Source organism: Mytilus californianus, unplaced genomic scaffold (genome assembly GCF_021869535.1).
Source record: "Mytilus californianus isolate M0D057914Y unplaced genomic scaffold, xbMytCali1.0.p SCAF_9, whole genome shotgun sequence".
Taxonomy (NCBI): domain Eukaryota; kingdom Metazoa; phylum Mollusca; class Bivalvia; order Mytilida; family Mytilidae; genus Mytilus; species Mytilus californianus.
The window spans coordinates 18,824,761-18,843,296 of NW_026262745.1; the positions used below are offsets into that span (position 1 = coordinate 18,824,761).

Consider the following 18,536-nt stretch of genomic DNA (forward strand, 5'->3'; position numbering starts at 1 on the left):
AATCATATTCTAGAACATATCTGGACAGTTCTACGTAAGACCTGATCCTGACATCTATCCTTGAACAGATTCTGAGAGTTCTGTCTTTACTAGCATAGAACAGTTTAGAACAGATTTTTAATATAGTAAGATGTTAGAACTGATCCCAACTATATATAAACATAATAAAAACTCATTACCAAAAAAATAATTAAAATATATTGCTGTGTGAGTAAAGCTTCATTTGAGGGCCCTGAACAGCTAATGTATTCTATAATTGCTTACTTCATTGACGTTAACTCAAAATCAAAGTAAGAGCAAAGAAGAAAAAGGACTATAATTCGAACAATGACACTAACTTTAACAGGCGCGTAGCTCCCTATACGAGGCGCGTAGCTCCCTATACGCCAACACACAGTTGCATGCACATCGGCATGCTGAAAAAAATGGCCAAAAATATATGAAGAAAATGTTTAAAGGAAACACATATATGTTGTCGCTTTTTTAATTGATGAAATATATTGGGATTCAAGCAAGAATACGACAAATTGTTCCAGGTGCTATGTATGTTCACTGTAAATCTCACTGCTTGAATTTGGCCCTAGTCCATAGTTGTAAAGATATATCAGTTAGAAATGTATTGTCAACCGTACAGAAAGTTGCCTTTTCGTTCGATTATTCATCGAAAAAACTTCAAGCATTTGACCAAGAGTTGGACTCCGATGCAACTACAAAAGAAAATATGGACAAGCGGACCAAATTGAGAACCCTTTGCGAAACACGATGGACGAGTCGAGCCGACGCGCTTTACACATTTAAAACATCGTTTCCGGTGGTGGTTTGTGCGTTGGAACGATTGCGAGATCATGGATATGACAAAGCCGGAGAGTACCTTGCATCTATTACACGATTTGAATTTGTTATAGCTCTTGTAGTTTCGGAGCACATTTTACAGAGTACGGTGTATCTGTCGAAATACCATGAAGATATCAAATGTGATCTGTTGGAGGCTACAAAAGAATGTAGAACAGTTATTGAGTTGTTACGAGCTGAACGAAGCGATGAATCTGTTTGGAATGAGATGTACCAATCGGCATTAGATTAATCCAAACCCTTCGATATCGTTGAAAATATGCCGAGGTGATATGGTCGACAGACTACCAGAGCCAATCACCCTACAAACACGCCAAAACAGTACTGGAAAGTTTCATTATATTTTGCGTTCATAGACCACATGATAATGGAACTGGAGTCGCGTTTGATATCATCAGAAAATCGCTTCTTTGCGCAGTATCTACTCCTCGTGTTGTAGGAAATGTAAGACATATAACCAACGAACAAATCGCAACATTGTTTGAGGCATACGAGACTGATCTGGCATGTAATTTAGACGAATTCAATCGGGAGGTCGCTCGATGGCGAACACGCTGGTGTATAACACCTCGCGATGAGATGACAACTTCACTGTGTGAGACACTCGATGCGGTAAGCCCAGTGCTGTATCCTACTGTAGATACTATTTTGTGTATTATTTTGACAATGCCGGTAACAAGTGCTACCGCGGAGAGATCGTTCAGTGTACTACATGTACGTCGTTTGAAAACATATACATGTACGACCAACCATGAATAACGATAGGTTATCATCGCTAGTATTAATGCATATTCATCGGGATTTCAGTCTGAATATTGACAAAGTAATGGAGAAGTTCGTTTCTGCTAAGACCCGAAGAGCAGATTTCGGACAATTTTGAGTAAATTCTGTCTCACAAAAATGTGTTGCTTATGTATTCAATTTACCATGATTTACCCTATTCAAAAGAATTCTGAATAGTTTTGCATATGTAGCACCTCTTTTATCCCTCCTATGACCGAAAACCGAAAAAAATATCATTGTCTGCATAAAATGCTCGGCGGTAGATCGGCGTGCACATCATTTTAGTCTAGCTACGCCCCTGTTTAATAATTCAACCTTCAAAATAAACTCCAAATTACCTACTGTAATGCAAGCTCGAAAACACATATAACCCAAATGTAAGCTCAAACTTTTTAAAGAGTTCCAATACAAAGTCCAAAAAAAAATTCAAACTATATCTCGAACTTGAACTTATAAACTTAATTAGATATCATTTCAGTTTATTTTTTATCAATGCAATTATCAATATTGATCAAACAAGTTTTTTCTCTGACTCTTTTTTCTTTTTTACTTTTAAAGGAAAAAAAACCATTACAATTAAAAACTTTAAAGCTGCCTTGAATAATTTCTTTCTTCAATTTTTAGCCAGAAAATCAAAATCTAAAAAATAATCAATATTAAAGAATAACAGTACTGTATTTGAAGATTTGCCACCGTCAATTTTAGAGCTAGTAAAATAAGGATGTAAACAACTGTTACAGTAGGTCATCGTATGGCCTTCGACAACGATAAACAACCATACCGTATAGTAAGCTATAGAAGGCCCTGCATGACAAAATAATTTTGAAATATAAAACATAAGACAGTCATAAATCCACTATATCAACATAAATTCATATACGACGGAGTTGACCTCTATAGAGACATTACATTGAAGCAAACTATTGTTTTGCATCTAACCAAGTAATGCTATCTTAGAAGAAGTTGTACATCAGATGATTTTTATAACCAACTAATTCAAAGGAAGCATATCAATCACACAACTGACATGGTCCTCGCTGAGAAAATGTACATGTAAAAAGAGGCGGAAGATACTAAGGGGACATTCAAAGCTCATAAATCGAAGAAAAGACAAACGATTCCACAAAACACTGCACAGGAAAACTAAATATTGCAATTGAGTATCATGAATCCCATCAATAACCTGGGTAAACTAGGGTGCTCCGGAAGGGTAAGCATATCCTGCTCCTCATGTAGCACCCGCCATGTAGGTACATGTACAAATTCGATGAGGCCTTAATCGCGGAAGAGAAGATGGTTTTGTGGAATGTCGTACTAACTGGGAGATATATATTTTATATGCATGCGCTGCTTGAACGTTGCTACATTTGTGTACATATAAATGGAAAGCTTAAAATTGGGAAGCTGAAATCATCATTCTGTCGTAAAGTTTTGTTCTTAACCGACCACCATGGTCAATTTCTAGATGTAATTCAAGATTTATATGATATTGAAATCAATTGGTAGTCATTGTCCCAGAAAATCATATTCCTATTGATAAATTAAAATTCAGGTTACTTATAAAAATAAGAAAATGCAGTGTAATTGCGAATGACACAACTATGCATAAAGAATCCAAATGACGTTGATGTAAACAACCATATGCCCATCATCGAGAGAACTGAATTTTTTTTTTTAAATACTTCTTTCAGTAACAGGATAAGCAGTTCAAAAACATCGTCCAACCCAAAGAAAAAAGAGAATAAAGTACGGGAAATAGACGATTTGGTGGCAGATTTGGCAAAGAAGGACAATCAACTGAGGTAATAATGCATGTAGAAATTTGTATAATATAGTATTTAAAAAATAGTGCATCTCTTTTCGTATTATTATGAATTTGTACCGAATATACGGATAAAAATAACTTTAAATATAGGCTAATAGTTAGAAATTATAGTCTGTATAGTAAGGTCTTTCCACCTTTCCGTGGAATTGTTTTTTGATTTTGTTATTATTCTAAGGTCTTTCCACTTTTCCGGGTAAAGACCTTTCGATTCTGTTTTGATTATTTTTTTTCTCTTGCGCAACTTTCTGAAATGTCGCATTTGTTTTGCAACATTTGGTGAATAATATCGACAGTTATTGAGCTTTCAGTTTTAACCAATTCGTTGCCATTTATAGGAGTTATTGCCCTTTTGATATTCACTTTTATTTTAAATTTAATAATAGCTTCATATATGATTAAGCTATCTTTTTTTCCATAAGGTAAAAAGACAAAATATTTAATGACTGTGTTAATTAGAAGTAACAATTTTTGCACTGATTTTATGAAAAAGTACATAGAAACCATATGTTTTGGAATGAGTATAAGAACATCCATTGTTCGACCTGTTAGTCAAATGCGTTTTGTTAATATATACTTTTTCACTTTTTTGGTCTTTTGGAAAATGTTGTTTGTGCTGTATTTAGACCCCTCTACCAAGGAATTTGTTTTGCATGCACACGTATAAAAATTGCGGTTTTTATCCAACGCAATCATAGGTTTGAACGTTGTTTTCAATTTAGACTTGTTTATATTTTTTCGTTTGGGCTTGTATTATATTTGCCTTCGGGTTTATATGATCCGTTCATCCTATTTCGACTCTTCAAAATTCAAGAGTCTATCCTAAATTGAGGTAAATTATATGGCCTTCCAAATACCGTTTCGATTCCTAACATCACTGAAGAGACATAAATTGTCGAAATCCGGATATGGTGTACAAATTTTTGCACCTCATGTTTGCGGTATACCATCTTTTCCGCAAGTTTATTGTTTTCTGTTTGGTATTAAATTAATAGTTAAGATCCATTTTGTTACATGTTTGTGATCCGTTTATTTGGCAATCGCTAATGGCAGTCAGCAGGGTTTAAGAACATCCGTTGTTCGACCTGCTAGTCAAATGCGTTTTGTTTAAATATACTTTTTCACTTTTTTGGTCTTTTGGAAAATGGTGTTTGTGCTGTATTTAGACCCCTCTACCAATATTTGTTTTGCATGCACACGTATAAATATTGCGGTTTTTATCCAATGCAATCATAGGTTTGAACGTTGTTTTCAATTAAGACTTATTTATATTTTTTCGTTTGGGCTTGTATTGTATTTGCCTTCGGGTTTAAATGATCCGTTCATCCTATTTCGACTCTTCAAAATTCAAGAGTCTATCCTAAATTGAGGTAAATTATATGGCCTTCCAAATACCGTTTCGATTCCTAACATCACTGAAGAGATATTAATTGTCGAAATCCGGATATGGTGTACAAATGTTTGCACCTCATGTTTGCGGTACCATCTTTTCCGCAAGTTTATTGTTTTCTGTTTGGTATTAAATTAATAGTTAAGATCCATTTTGTTACATCTTTGTGATCCGTTTATTTGGCAATCGCCAATGGCAGTCAGCAGGGTTTAAGAACATCCGTTGTTCGACCTGCTAGTCAAATGCGTTTTGTTTAAATATACTTTTTCACTTTTTTGGTCTTTTGGAAAATGTTGTTTGTGCTGTATTTAGACCCCTCTACCAAGAAATTTGTTTTGCATGCACACGTATAAAAATTGCGGTTTTTATCCAACGCAATCATAGGTTTGAACGTTGTTTTCAATTTAGACTTGTTTATATTTTTTCGTTTGGGCTTGTATTGTATTTGCCTTCGGGTTTATATGATCCGTTCATCCTATTTCGACTCTTCAAAATTCAAGAGTCTATCCTAAATTGAGGTAAATTATATGGCCTTCCAAATACCGTTTCGATTCCTAACATCACTGAAGAGACATAAATTGTCGAAATCCGGATATGGTGTACAAATTTTTGCACCTCATGTTTGCGGTATACCATCTTTTCCGCAAGTTTATTGTTTTCTGTGTGGTATTAAATTAATAGTTAAGATCCATTTTGTTACATGTAGTTAAGATCCATTTTGTTACATGTTTGTGATCCGTTTATTTGGCAATCGCCAATGGCAGTCAGCAGGGTTTAAGAACATCCGTTGTTCGACCTGCTAGTCAAATGCGTTTTGTTAAAATATACTTTTTCACTTTTTTGGTCTTTTGGGAGATGTTGTGTGTGCTGTATTTAGACCCCTCTACCAAGAAATTTGTTTTGCATGCACACGTATAAAAAATGCGGTTTTTATCCAACGCACTCATAGTTTTGAACGTTGTTTTCAATTTAGACTTGTTTATATTTTTTCGTTTTGGGTTTGTATTATATTTGCCCTCGGGTTTATATGATCCGTTCATCCTATTTCGACTCTTCAAAATTCAAGAGTCTATCCTAAATTGAGGTAATTATATGGCCTTCCAAATACCGTTTCGATTCCTAACATCACTGAAGAGACATAAATTGTCGAAATCTGGATATGGTGTACAAAGTTTTGCACCTCATGTTTGCGGTATACCATCTTTTCCGCAAGTTTATTGTTTTATGTTTGGTATTAAATTAATAGTTAAGATCCATTTTGTTACATCTTTGTGATCCGTTTATTTGGCAATCGCCAATGGCAGTCAGCAGGGTTTAACAACATCCGTTGTTCGACCTGCTAGTCAAATGCGTTTTGTTTAAATATACTTTTTCACTTTTTTGGTCTTTTGGAAAATGTTGTTTGTGCTGTATTTAGACCCCTCTACCAAGAAATTTGTTTTGCATGCACACGTATAAAAATTGCGGTTTTTATCTAACGCAATCATAGGTTTGAACGTTGTTTTCAATTTAGACTTGTTTATATTTTTTCGTTTGGGCTTGTATTATATTTGCCTTCGGGTTTATATGATCCGTTCATCCTATTTCGACTCTTCAAAATTCAAGAGTCTATCCTACATTGAGGTAAATTTTATGGCCTTCCAAATACCGTTTCGATTCCTAACATCACTGAAGAGACATTAATTGTCGAAATCCGGATATGGTGTACTAATTTTTGCACCTTTTGTTTGCGGTATACCATCTTTTCCGCAAGTTTATTGTTTTCTGTTTGGTATTAAATTAATAGTTAAGATCCATTTTGTTACATGTTTGTGATCCGTTTATTTGGCAATCGCCAATGGCAGTCAGCAGGGTTTAACAACATCCGTTGTCCGGCCTGCTAGTCAAATGCGTTTTGTTAATATATACTTTTTCACTTTTTTGGTCTTTTGGAAAATGTTGTTTGTGCTGTATTTAGACCCCTTTACCAAGAAATTTGTTTTGCATGCACACGTATAAAAATTGCGGTTTTTATCCAACGCAATTATAGGTTTGAACGTTGTTTTCAATTTAGACTTGTTTATATTTTTTCGTTTGGGCTTGTATTATATTTGCCTTCGGGTTTATATGATCCGTTCATCCTATTTCGACTCTTCAAAATTCAAGAGTCTATCCTAAATTGAGGTAAATTTTATGGCCTTCCAAATACCGTTTCGATTCCTAACATCACTGAAGAGACATTAATTGTCGAAATCCGGATATGGTGTACTAATTTTTGCACCTTTTGTTTGCGGAATACCATCTTTTCCGCAAGTTTATTGTTTTCTGTTTGGTATTAAATTAATAGTTAAGATCCATTTTGTTACATCTTTGTGATCGTTTATTTGGCAATCGCCAATGGCAGTCAGCAGGGTTTAAGAACATCCGTTGTTCGACCTGCTAGTCAAATGCGTTTTGTTAAAATATACTTTTTCACTTTTTTGGTCTTTTGGAAAATGTTGTTTGTGCTGTATTTAGACCCCTCTACCAAGAAATTTGTTTTGCATGCACACGTATAAAAATTGCGGTTTTTATCCAACGCAATCATAGGTTTGAACGTTGTTTTCAATTTAGACTTGTTTATATTTTTTCGTTTAGGCTTGTATTGTATTTGCCTTCGGGTTTATATGATCCGTTCATCCTATTTCGACTCTTCAAAATTCAAGAGTCTATCCTAAATTGAGGTAAATTATATGGCCTTCCAAATACCGTTTCGATTCCTAACATCACTGAAGAGACATAAATTGTCGAAATCCGGATATGGTGTACAAATTTTTGCACCTCATGTTTGCGGTATACCATCTTTTCCGCAAGTTTATTGTTTTCTGTTTGGTATTAAATTAATAGTTAAGATTCATTTTGTTACATCTTTGTGATCCGTTTATTTGGCAATCGCCAATGGCAGTCAGCAGGGTTTAAGAACATCCGTTGTTCGACCTGCTAGTCAAATTCGTTTTGTTTAAATATACTTTTTCACTTTTTTGGTCTTTTGGAAAATGTTGTTTGTGCTGTATTTAGACCCCTCTACCAATAAATTTGTTTTGCATGCACACGTATAAAAATTGCGGTTTTTATCCAACGCAATCATAGGTTTGAACGTTGTTTTCAATTTAGACTTGTTTATATTTTTTCGTTTGGGCTTGTATTGTATTTGCCTTCGGGTTTATATGATCCGTTCATCCTATTTCGACTCTTCAAAATTCAAGAGTCTATCCTAAATTGAGGTAAATTTTATGGCCTTCCAAATACCGTTTCGATTCCTAACATTACTGAAGAGACATTAATTGTTGAAATCTTGAAATGGTGTACTAATTTTTGCACCTTTTGTTTGCGGTATACCATCTTTTCCGCAAGTTTATTGTTTTCTGTTTGGTATTAAATTAATATTTAAGATCCATTTTGTTACATGTTTGTGATCCGTTTATTTGGCAATCGCCAATGGCAGTCAGCAGGGTTTAAGAACATCCGTTGTTCGACCTGCTAGTCAAATGCGTTTTGTTTAAATATACTTTTTCACTTTTTTGGTCTTTTGGAAAATGTTGTTTGTGCTGTATTTAGACCCCTCTACCAAGAAATTTGTTTTGCATGCACACGTATAAAAATTGCGGTTTTTATCCAACGCAATCATAGGTTTGAACGTTGTTTTCAATTTAGACTTGTTTATATTTTTTCGTTTGGGCTTGTATTATATTTGCCTTCGGGTTTATATGATCCGTTCATCCTATTTCGACTCTTCAAAATTCAAGAGTCTATCCTAAATTGAGGTAAATTTTATGGCCTTCCAAATACCGTTTCGATTCCTAACATCACTGAAGAGACATTAATTGTCGAAATCCGGATATGGTGTACTAATTTTTGCACCTTTTGTTTGCGGTATACCATCTTTTCCGCAAGTTTATTGTTTTCTGTTTGGTATTAAATTAATAATTAAGATCCATTTTGTTACATCTTTGTGATCCGTTTATTTGGCAATCGCCAATGGCAGTCAGCAGGGTTTAAGAACATCCGTTGTTCGACCTGCTAGTCAAATGCGTTTTGTTAAAATATACTTTTTCACTTTTTTGGTCTTTTGGAAAATGTTGTTTGTGCTGTATTTAGACCCCTCTACCAAGAAATTTGTTTTGCATGCACACGTATAAAAATTGCGGTTTTTATCCAACGCAATCATAGGTTTGAACGTTGTTTTCAATTTAGACTTGTTTATATTTTTTCGTTTAGGCTTGTATTATATTTGCCTTCGGGTTTATATGATCCGTTCATCCTATTTCGACTCTTCAAAATTCAAGAGTCTATCCTAAATTGAGGTAAAATATATGGCCTTCCAAATACCGTTTCGATTCCTAACATCACTGAAGAGACATAAATTTTCGAAATCCGGATATGGTGTACAAATTTTTGCACCTCATGTTTGCGGTATACCATCTTTTCCGCAAGTTTATTGTTTTCTGTGTGGTATTAAATTAATAGTTAAGATCCATTTTGTTACATCTTTGTGATCCGTTTATTTGGCAATCGCCAATGGCAGTCAGCAGGGTTTAAGAACATCCGTTGTTCGACCTGCTAGTCAAATTCGTTTTGTTTAAATATACTTTTTCACTTTTTTGGTCTTTTGGAAAATGTTGTTTGTGCTGTATTTAGACCCCTCTATCAAGAAATTTGTTTTGCATGCACACGTATAAAAATTGCGGTTTTTATCCAACGCAATCATAGGTTTGAACGTTGTTTTCAATTTAGACTTGTTTATAGTTTTTCGTTTGGGCTTGTATTGTATTTGCCTTCGGGTTTATATGATCCGTTCATCCTATTTCGACTCTTCAAAATTCAAGAGTCTATCCTAAATTGAGGTAAATTTTATGGCCTTCCAAATACCGTTTCGATTCCTAACATCACTGAAGAGACATTAATTGTTGAAATCTTGATATGGTGTACTAATTTTTGCACCTTTTGTTTGCGGTATACCATCTATTCCGCAAGTTTATTGTTTTCTGTTTGGTATTAAATAAATAGATAAGATCCATTTTGTTACAACTTTGTGATCCGTTTATTTGGCAATCGCCAATGGCAGTCAGCAGGGTTTAAGAACATCCGTTGTTCGACCTGCTAGTCAAATGCGTTTTGTTAAAATATACTTTTTCACTTTTTTGGTCTTTTTGGGAGATGTTGTGTGTGCTGTATTTAGACCCCTCTACCAAGAAATGTGTTTTGCATGCACACGTATAAAAATTGCGGTTTTTATCCAACGCAATCATAGGTTTGAACGTTGTTTTCAATTTAGACTGGTTTATATTTTTTCGTTTGGGCTTGTATTATATTTGCCTTCGGGTTTATATGATCCGTTCATCCTATTTCGACTCTTCAAAATTCAAGCGTCTATCCTAAATTGAGGTAAATTTTATGGCCTTCCAAATACCGTTTCGATTCCTAACATCACTGAAGAGACATTAATTGTTGAAATCCGGATATGGTGTACTAATTTTTGCACCTTTTGTTTGCGGTATACCATCTTTTCCGCAAGTTTATTGTTTTCTGTTTGGTATTAAATTAATAGTTAAGATCCATTTTGTTACATCTTTGTGATCCGTTTATTTGGCAATCGCCAATGGCAGTCAGCAGGGTTTAAGAACATCCGTTGTACGACCTGCTAGTCAAATGCGTTTTGTTTAAATATACTTTTTCACTTTTTTGGTCTTTTGGAAAATGTTGTTATGTGCTGTATTTAGACCCCTCTACCAAGAAATTTGTTTTGCATGCACACGTATAAAAATTGCGGTTTTTATCCAACGCAATCATAGGTTTGAACGTTGTTTTCAATTTAGATTTGTATATATATATATATATATAACGTAACCAATCATATGACACCGGAATTGACATGCTGTAAACAGGTAGTAACTAATTATCTACCTTATTTCAATCAAAAATGCATAGAAGCCAATATTTTGGAAAGAAACTAATTACCAAAGTCAAGGGATGTTAGAAATGGAATCTATATTCTTCGACTGTTCATGCTATAGTCTGGAAAGTCCGGGCAACTCTTCTATCATATTTTCTCTGAGATTGTTTCAATCTGTGGAGACTGAACTTAAATTTTTTTTAACCACCTGCTGTTTATACTGACTGTAAAGAAAGATTCATGGCTGTTAAGAGGAAAAATATTTAGTAAAACGGACTTTCTATGTGTCAGATGTGTAGTTTCATAAGCATTTATCTCTTTAAGAAAGAACCAATTATATATCTTTGTGAATACTCAAAATGTATTTGTTTTTTTGGCAAGTGGTGAAATCAAAATGTTTAAAAGTGCGATGGTTATCTGTTACACAGTAGATCTATATTATTTTTATTTCACAAAATAAACTTATTAGAGTTGATTGATTTTTTCAAATAAAAGATATAATAAATTACTGTTTTTTTTTTTTTTCACTGAATGATATCTAATTTTCAAAATTCTCATGGACTTATTGGAATTAATTATTTCCCCCAAAAAACAGAAGAATCCTGTGGGGTATTGGACAGTGGAAAATGTATCCAACAACTTAAAAAGAAAAGAACAACGTTAAGCTGCATACAAATAAATTAATGTGCTGCCTTTTTAGCTCACCTGGCCAAGAAGGGCCAAGTGAGCTTTTCTCATTACTTGGCGTCCGTCGTCCGTTGTCGTCGTCGTCCGTCGTCCGTTAACTTTTACAAAAATCTTCTCCTCTGAAACTACTGGGCCAAATTAAACCAAACATGGCCACACTCATTGATGGGGTATTTAGTTTAAAAAATGTGTCCGACGACCCCGCCTGCCAACCAACATGGCCGCCAAGGCTAAAAATACAACATAGGGGTAAAATGCAGTTTTTGGCTTATAACTCTGAAACTAAAGCATTTAGGGTAAATCTGACATAGATAAAAATGTTCATCAGATTTAGATCTATCTGCCTTGAAATTTTCAGACGAATCAGACAATCCGTTGTTGGGTTGCTGACCCTGAATTAGCAATTTTAAGGAAATTTTGCAGTTTTTGGTTATTATCTTGAATATTATTATAGATAGAGATAAACTGTAAGCAGCAATGATGTTTTGCAAAGTAAAATCTACAAATAAGTGTATATAACCAAAATTGTCAATTGACCCCTTAAGGAGTTAATGCTCTTTATCGTCAATTTTGAACAATTTTTCATAAATTTTTGTAATCTTTTACAAAAATCTTCTCCTCTGAAACTACTGAGACAACTTTAACCTAACTTGGCCACACTCATCATTAGGATATTTAGTTTAAAAAATGTTTCCGATGACCCCGCTTGCCAATCAATATGGCCGTCATGGCTAAAAATACAACATATGGGTAAAATGCAGTTTTTGGCTTATATCTCTGAATTGGAAATTTTAAGGAAATTTTTTTCAGTTTTTGGTTATTATCTTAAATATTATTAGAGATATATATTAACTGTAAACAGTAATAATGTTCAGCAAAGTACGATCTATAAAAAAGTCAAATGACCAAAATTGTCAATTGACCCCTTTAAGAGTTATTGCCCTTTATAGTCAATTTTTTTTTCACAATTTTTCTTAAATTTTTGTAATCTTTTACAAAAATCTTCTTAAATTCACTTTATCTCCTAGGCCAAATAGAATAACACTTAGCCACAATTTTCAATAGGGTTTCTTGATTGAAAAATGTATCCGATGATCCTGCCATCCAAGCACTATGGGCGCCATGGCTAAAAAAAGAAGATTGGGGTTTTCTATAGAAGTCTATGGAATTGTAAAAAAACAATTTCAAATGGTCACAACTTGAAAACTAATTTAAATAATAAGGGGTTTTCAGTAACTATTGTAAGACTACAATGGAATGACCTGCTTTTAATTTTACTACTTGGCCAAATTAAACCAAATTGGTCTCAATCATTATTGGGGTATCTAATACTATTCATTATGATTTTAACCTTATTTTACATGATTTCCAAAACCACAGTAGATACAGGTGAGCTAGTTTTTATATTAAATTATTTTAAAAAAATTTAATAACCTAAATGTTATGTTTATAGATCTCAAATGTCCTGTAAAAAAGCGCAAATGTCCTGTAGAGAAAGCGCAAATGTCCTTCTTTTAAAAGCGCAAATTGTTACTTAAATTATCATATGACACTGAAGGTGACATTTTAAAACCCTTTTTCGAATGAACCTCACTATTTTTCTTCTATTTTCTATAAAAAAAAAATCATGTCTGTTTTCAAATTCATTTGAACTTTTATTATCAAACGTAAAGCTAGTGTTAATGTGTAGGTGGAAATACCTTCAATTGTTCTCTGAACAGTTTTTTTTTATTGTTATGTTCTATAATGAAGGCATAAGCACAAAATGGTATAATCTTATATGGGATACAATTCTATTCCTTGAATTTAGAAATCCAAATGTATAATTTACAATCTATCATGTCATGCATCATACCAACGTTAACAAGAAATAAAGTCTGTAATTATTTATCAATAAATATTGGTATTCATTTTTTTTTTATTTTGATCAAAGCTTTGAATGAAAACAGTTACTGCAAGATCAAACTAGATTGATATAAGTATTTAGATATGAACACCGGTCTTACCCACACAATGTTTTATAAAGAGATGTTAATTTAGGTATATGTGTTTGGCCTTGGCCGTGTATCATAATTAATTTTGTAAAAACGTAAAATATTTAATGATCTTTTATGTCGAATGTGCAAATTTAAGCATTTTTATCATTAGCACGACCCTCTCCATCTATCCTTTCATTTGACAGCTTCGTTATCCACTCCATTTATCATAAAACCTCAACAATTACTTTTGTTTTTGGTTGAAACAAATACTGGTTTTTGCAAATTAAGGGCCAAGTAAAATCTCTTATCATAATTCTCCTTTGTTTTCAGATAGGTTTTATGTCTTCCTTCATTTTTGGTTCTGTAACATTGTCTTCCGTATAAGTGCTTTGCGTAGAAGGTAAAATCAGTTGTTTAATACCCCTGTGGAGTCATGTAAAGGTGGTAATAAAACGTTTTAACCCCCTGATGTAATACTTAGCGAATATTGTAATAGTTTAATACAATAACGACATCATATTTTGTGGGTTAAAAATGTACAATAGGAAAGGGTAGAAGATACCAACTTGAAGGCAGGATAAATTACAACGAAATACACAAACTGAAAAACACATCCTCATAAACAACCAAAAGAACACAATCATGCTGGTGCAACTGTATCAATTACTGATAAAGCATTTGTATTGTTGTCCTACGAAATTGCATTCATCAAAGTTTTTACGTAAAATATAATAATCGAATTATATTACATGTACTATTTATAGTTCCAATTACATTGATAAATTTTGATTTTTTTTATTTTATCAATAAGTTTATGACATAATTTATGAAGATATTATGGTCTTTAGATTGACCACTGCAGTAATTGAAATAATGACTGAAAATACAAGAAAGCTTAGCGAAGCTTGTGAAATGCCAGATAGCTCCATACAGTTTGAAGAACCTCCAAACCTACAGGTTTTACCTGGTATTCAGAATGCATATCAGACATTTTCTCAGTGCATGAATGGAATCAAAAGAAATTTGAGGGAGTGGAACACGTAAGTTGTAAGAATTTGTGTTAAAATTCGTAAAACAAATCTTGTTTAATACTTAATATGTACAGGTGCTGATAACCCCGTACTGTTCAATATACTATGATCTACTATTAAATATTCATTGTATACGATTGTATGTAACTATAAGATCAGTCTATACAAATTTAAAAAAAAACCAAAAATACTGAACTCCAATGAAAATTCAAAACGGAAAGTCCCTCAACAAATGACAAAATCAAAAGCTCAAACACATCGAACAAAAGGTAAAAAACTGTCATATTCCTGACTTTGTACAGGCATTTCCTTATGTAGAAAATGGTGGATTAAACCTGGTTTCATAGCTAGCTAAACCTTTCACTTGTATGACAGTCGCATAAAATTCTATTATATTGACAACAATGTATGAGCAAAACAAACAGTCATAATAGGTAAAAATGTCAAAAATTGGGTTACATCTGTCAACATTGTGTTATAATCTTTTAAAATTACTATAAAAACAAACATCTATGTCAAAAAGAAAAACAAAATGACATGTAGACACTCTATAAACAAAGCACATAAGCAAAAATGGAAGACAAGAATACAAAAAATGACCATAACACAATAACGGGATGTACAAATACCGTGCCACGCCAAAAGGATATTACCAAAAATGGACTAAACAGTAAGGGTTAAAAACATACAAATTTGTATTTTTTATTAACTCCATGAAAACTATAATAATTCTTTATCTTTTCGTCAAAACAATTTAGTTCTAGATTTATCAAATATGGGTTTCCAAAATAAAGTAGTTTCTTTTTTCGTTAAAACCCAAGTAACTTAGATTTAAAGCAAATAAGCTGTTGATTTGCGCACATTTCTGAAACTAGAGGCTCTCAAGAGCCTATGTCGCTCACCTGCATCTACTGTGGTTTTGGAAATCATGTAAAATAAGGTTAAAATCATATAGATACCCTAATAATGATTGAGGCCAAGTTTGGTTTAATTATGCCCAGTAGTTAAATTAAAAGCAGAAGATTTTTGAAAAGATTTACAAAAATTAACAATAAATTGCAGAAAATAACTTTCAAGGACAATAACTCCAATAAGATGTCAATTGCCAATTGGTCATGTTAACTTATTTGTAGATCTTTCTTTGCTTGATATATTTGCTGTATATCTCAATCTATAATGATAATAAAGATAATTAATAAAAAATTAAAAAAATTCTTTCCTCCGCTCCAAAATTGATTTCACCCAGTGCCTGTATAATGCTGAAAATGCCTTTAAATGTTTTTATGGAACACCCTTCAAAAAAAATTTGGGCAAGAGGTTCCCCTGACCCCGACTAACACGCCGGGTCTGGGGGGGCATTCACCCAAAATAAGTATGCTGAAAGAAAAGATATAATAATGGTTTATAGAAAAAGTAACACTGAATAATTCTGAAAATGGAAAAAGGAGAAATTATTAGCACTCCCCCCTGAAAAAATTGCACCCCCTGGAAAAAAATCAAGTCATCCCATTGTAGTCTTACAATAGTTACTGAAGACCCCTTCTCATTATTTAAATTAGTTTTCAAGTTTTGACCATTTGAAATTGTTTTTTTTTTACATTTTTACCATAGACTTCTATAGATTAGTAAACCCCTATGTTCTATTTTTACCAATGGGGACCATGTTGGTTGTAGGGCATGGTCATCGGATACATTTTTCAATCAAGATACTCTAATAATAATTGTGGCTAAGTTTAATTCCATTTGGCCAAGTAGATTAAGAGGAGAAAAGTTTTGTAAAAGCTTAAAAATGGATCTGATAATGCCATGTACAGTTAATATTATACCAATCAGAGTAGTCATGTGTGAATAACTTACAACAAGTTCTTTGCAGCCCATTGAGAACTAAATCCTCAAATATTCTTATATTTGTAATTTTAGCAAAACCTAGCAAATATTTTCAAACACCGTTTAACGTTACACGTCGGAATATCAAAACAATTTCGACTGTTAACTGGTTGATGCTGTTAACCTTTACAATATGTTTGAAATACACATCTTGTGTCCATGTTTCGCATTCAATGATCTGACAACGCTCTGCGCAACTTGCTGTTCTGGTAATCCAGCATTACATTAACAAATGAATGTCCGCTTCCAAATCTTTTAAGGAAATACATACGGTACAAACTCTTGACTGTATACAGACCTGCAGTGCGAATGTGTCTTGTATTATTTGATGCAGTCATTGTTACAAAAAAGTGAGTGCATACGTATGCAGACCTGCAATACGAATGTGTCTACTTTTTTATGCTGTCAAGGGAATTTCGCTTAGGAAATTTCTATTTCAAATTAAAACTTATTTCAAGTAGTCTCTGTTTATGAAGTATAGATTTTTTAATTAATGTTATCAGCTACATGTACCAATAAAGTCATTTTTTACCATATGATAAAAAAATTTGGACTCTGCAGCAATCATTAATACGATGTATACATATGTTACAGTGAATTTGTAAAATCAAGAATTTTGTAAATTCCCTTAAATAATTAGTCACTTTACAAAATCACTTACAATTTCAGTAATTTTGTAAAATGCCTTTATTTGTTAGAATTTTATAAAATCACTGAGTATATTGCTAATGATTTTGTAAAATCCTCAATTACAAATGTATAGTTAAAATTATTTTTAAAAATGTTTTTATTTGATAGAAATTATCGATTAAAACTATTTTACAGTAACTTTGAATAAAGCATATAGGTACAAATTTAGGACTTCAATTTACTTATCTTTGCACAATCAGTAAGGGTGATATCTGCTGTTACATAATTGCCCTGCTTATTGACATGTACACATATTTTGTTCACATCTATTCATTCCAGAACACCCAAATTAAAAAAAAAATTGTCCATTACAAATGTAAGACAGTTTCAATTGCTTGCTGAAGATATGACATTTTCCACAGCTACAGCTGATGGCCTCAAAACATGGAATCAGTGGATTCAAACTGGTTTCTAGTGTATGACGCTAACAAAATACCATATTTGGTAGCAAGACGATAACCTTTCTCTGAGTTGTCATGGAAATTGCCATATGATTATATTTTTGGGCCACCCTTTCTACGATCATCAACTGGGATAGCAATACTACATTGCATTCAATCTCTACTTCTTCTAAAACTCTATTTTGACCGACTTAAGGATGTACTTAGGTCAGGTTTAGGAATGTTTGTCAGATGTTCGGACTCCTTGGTTTTTCCCTACAATACAGGGTAAAATATTTTGCCCCATAACACCCATTTTTCTTTTCATATAAAACTTCAATAGCTCATAAAAGGTCATTTACCAAAATTTAAGCATATTGTATATTTCTTTTCTTTCGATTTGAGATCCAAATAATACCAATGCAAATATAAGGTACAACCGATTGTCCACATAAAGCATGTACAGAGTTCTACAAGTAAAACATGCAGTTGCATTCAATGCAGCTCTTTGACATACAACACAGTTTTGAGTTTAGTAGTTTGGGCTCAGAATCGAGTGTCCATTTGTTGAACTTGTTTGCCTCAACAGTGTTTATATTGAGCTACATTGAAATCAATAACTTGCTTAGCATAGACTTACTTTCGGGCGCGGGGTGTACTAGTACAGGTGACAACCTTTTTTTATATCTATGGCAATCTTTGTTTGAATGATTGGTTCATTGTTCTTTGCTTAACTTCCAGCTGTAAATATTACATTCATATTCAGGATGAGATCGACCATAGCGGTTCATTAAAATATGCCTAATAATTTTCTGAATAGATAAGTTGTAAATATTTTGAACCATATATCGATATCTAATATTTGGTTAAGGACCCTACTCGAAAGGAAAATAATATCTATGGAAACATTTCATTCCAAGCTAGTATCCACATTTATACATTCTGGTAAGTTACTCTTTGTTCCAAAAGCCGTTAAAAGTCCGTCATCTGAAACAAAGAAGAGAATTCAAAGGAACTATGTGATAGTTATTCAATTAATGGTGTACCTTATGTAATTTGTTTTGTTGCTGCATTGATTTTTTGCGTTCTCTTAGTCGGACCTGACTGAGTTAAAAGGTGCAACC

General features: G+C 33.1%; 1 protein-coding gene across 1 annotated transcript in view; it reads left to right on the plus strand.

Moving 5' to 3' along the window:
* Nucleotides 1–18,536, plus strand: part of LOC127716281 (uncharacterized) — a 43,933-nt gene that overhangs the window by 6,465 nt on the left and 18,932 nt on the right. Inside the window, exons 2-3 of the mRNA XM_052222442.1 lie at nucleotides 3,327–3,437; nucleotides 14,273–14,464. Of these exons, the coding sequence (XP_052078402.1) occupies nucleotides 3,327–3,437; nucleotides 14,273–14,464 (303 nt within the window). The remainder of the gene's footprint in view (nucleotides 1–3,326; nucleotides 3,438–14,272; nucleotides 14,465–18,536) is intronic.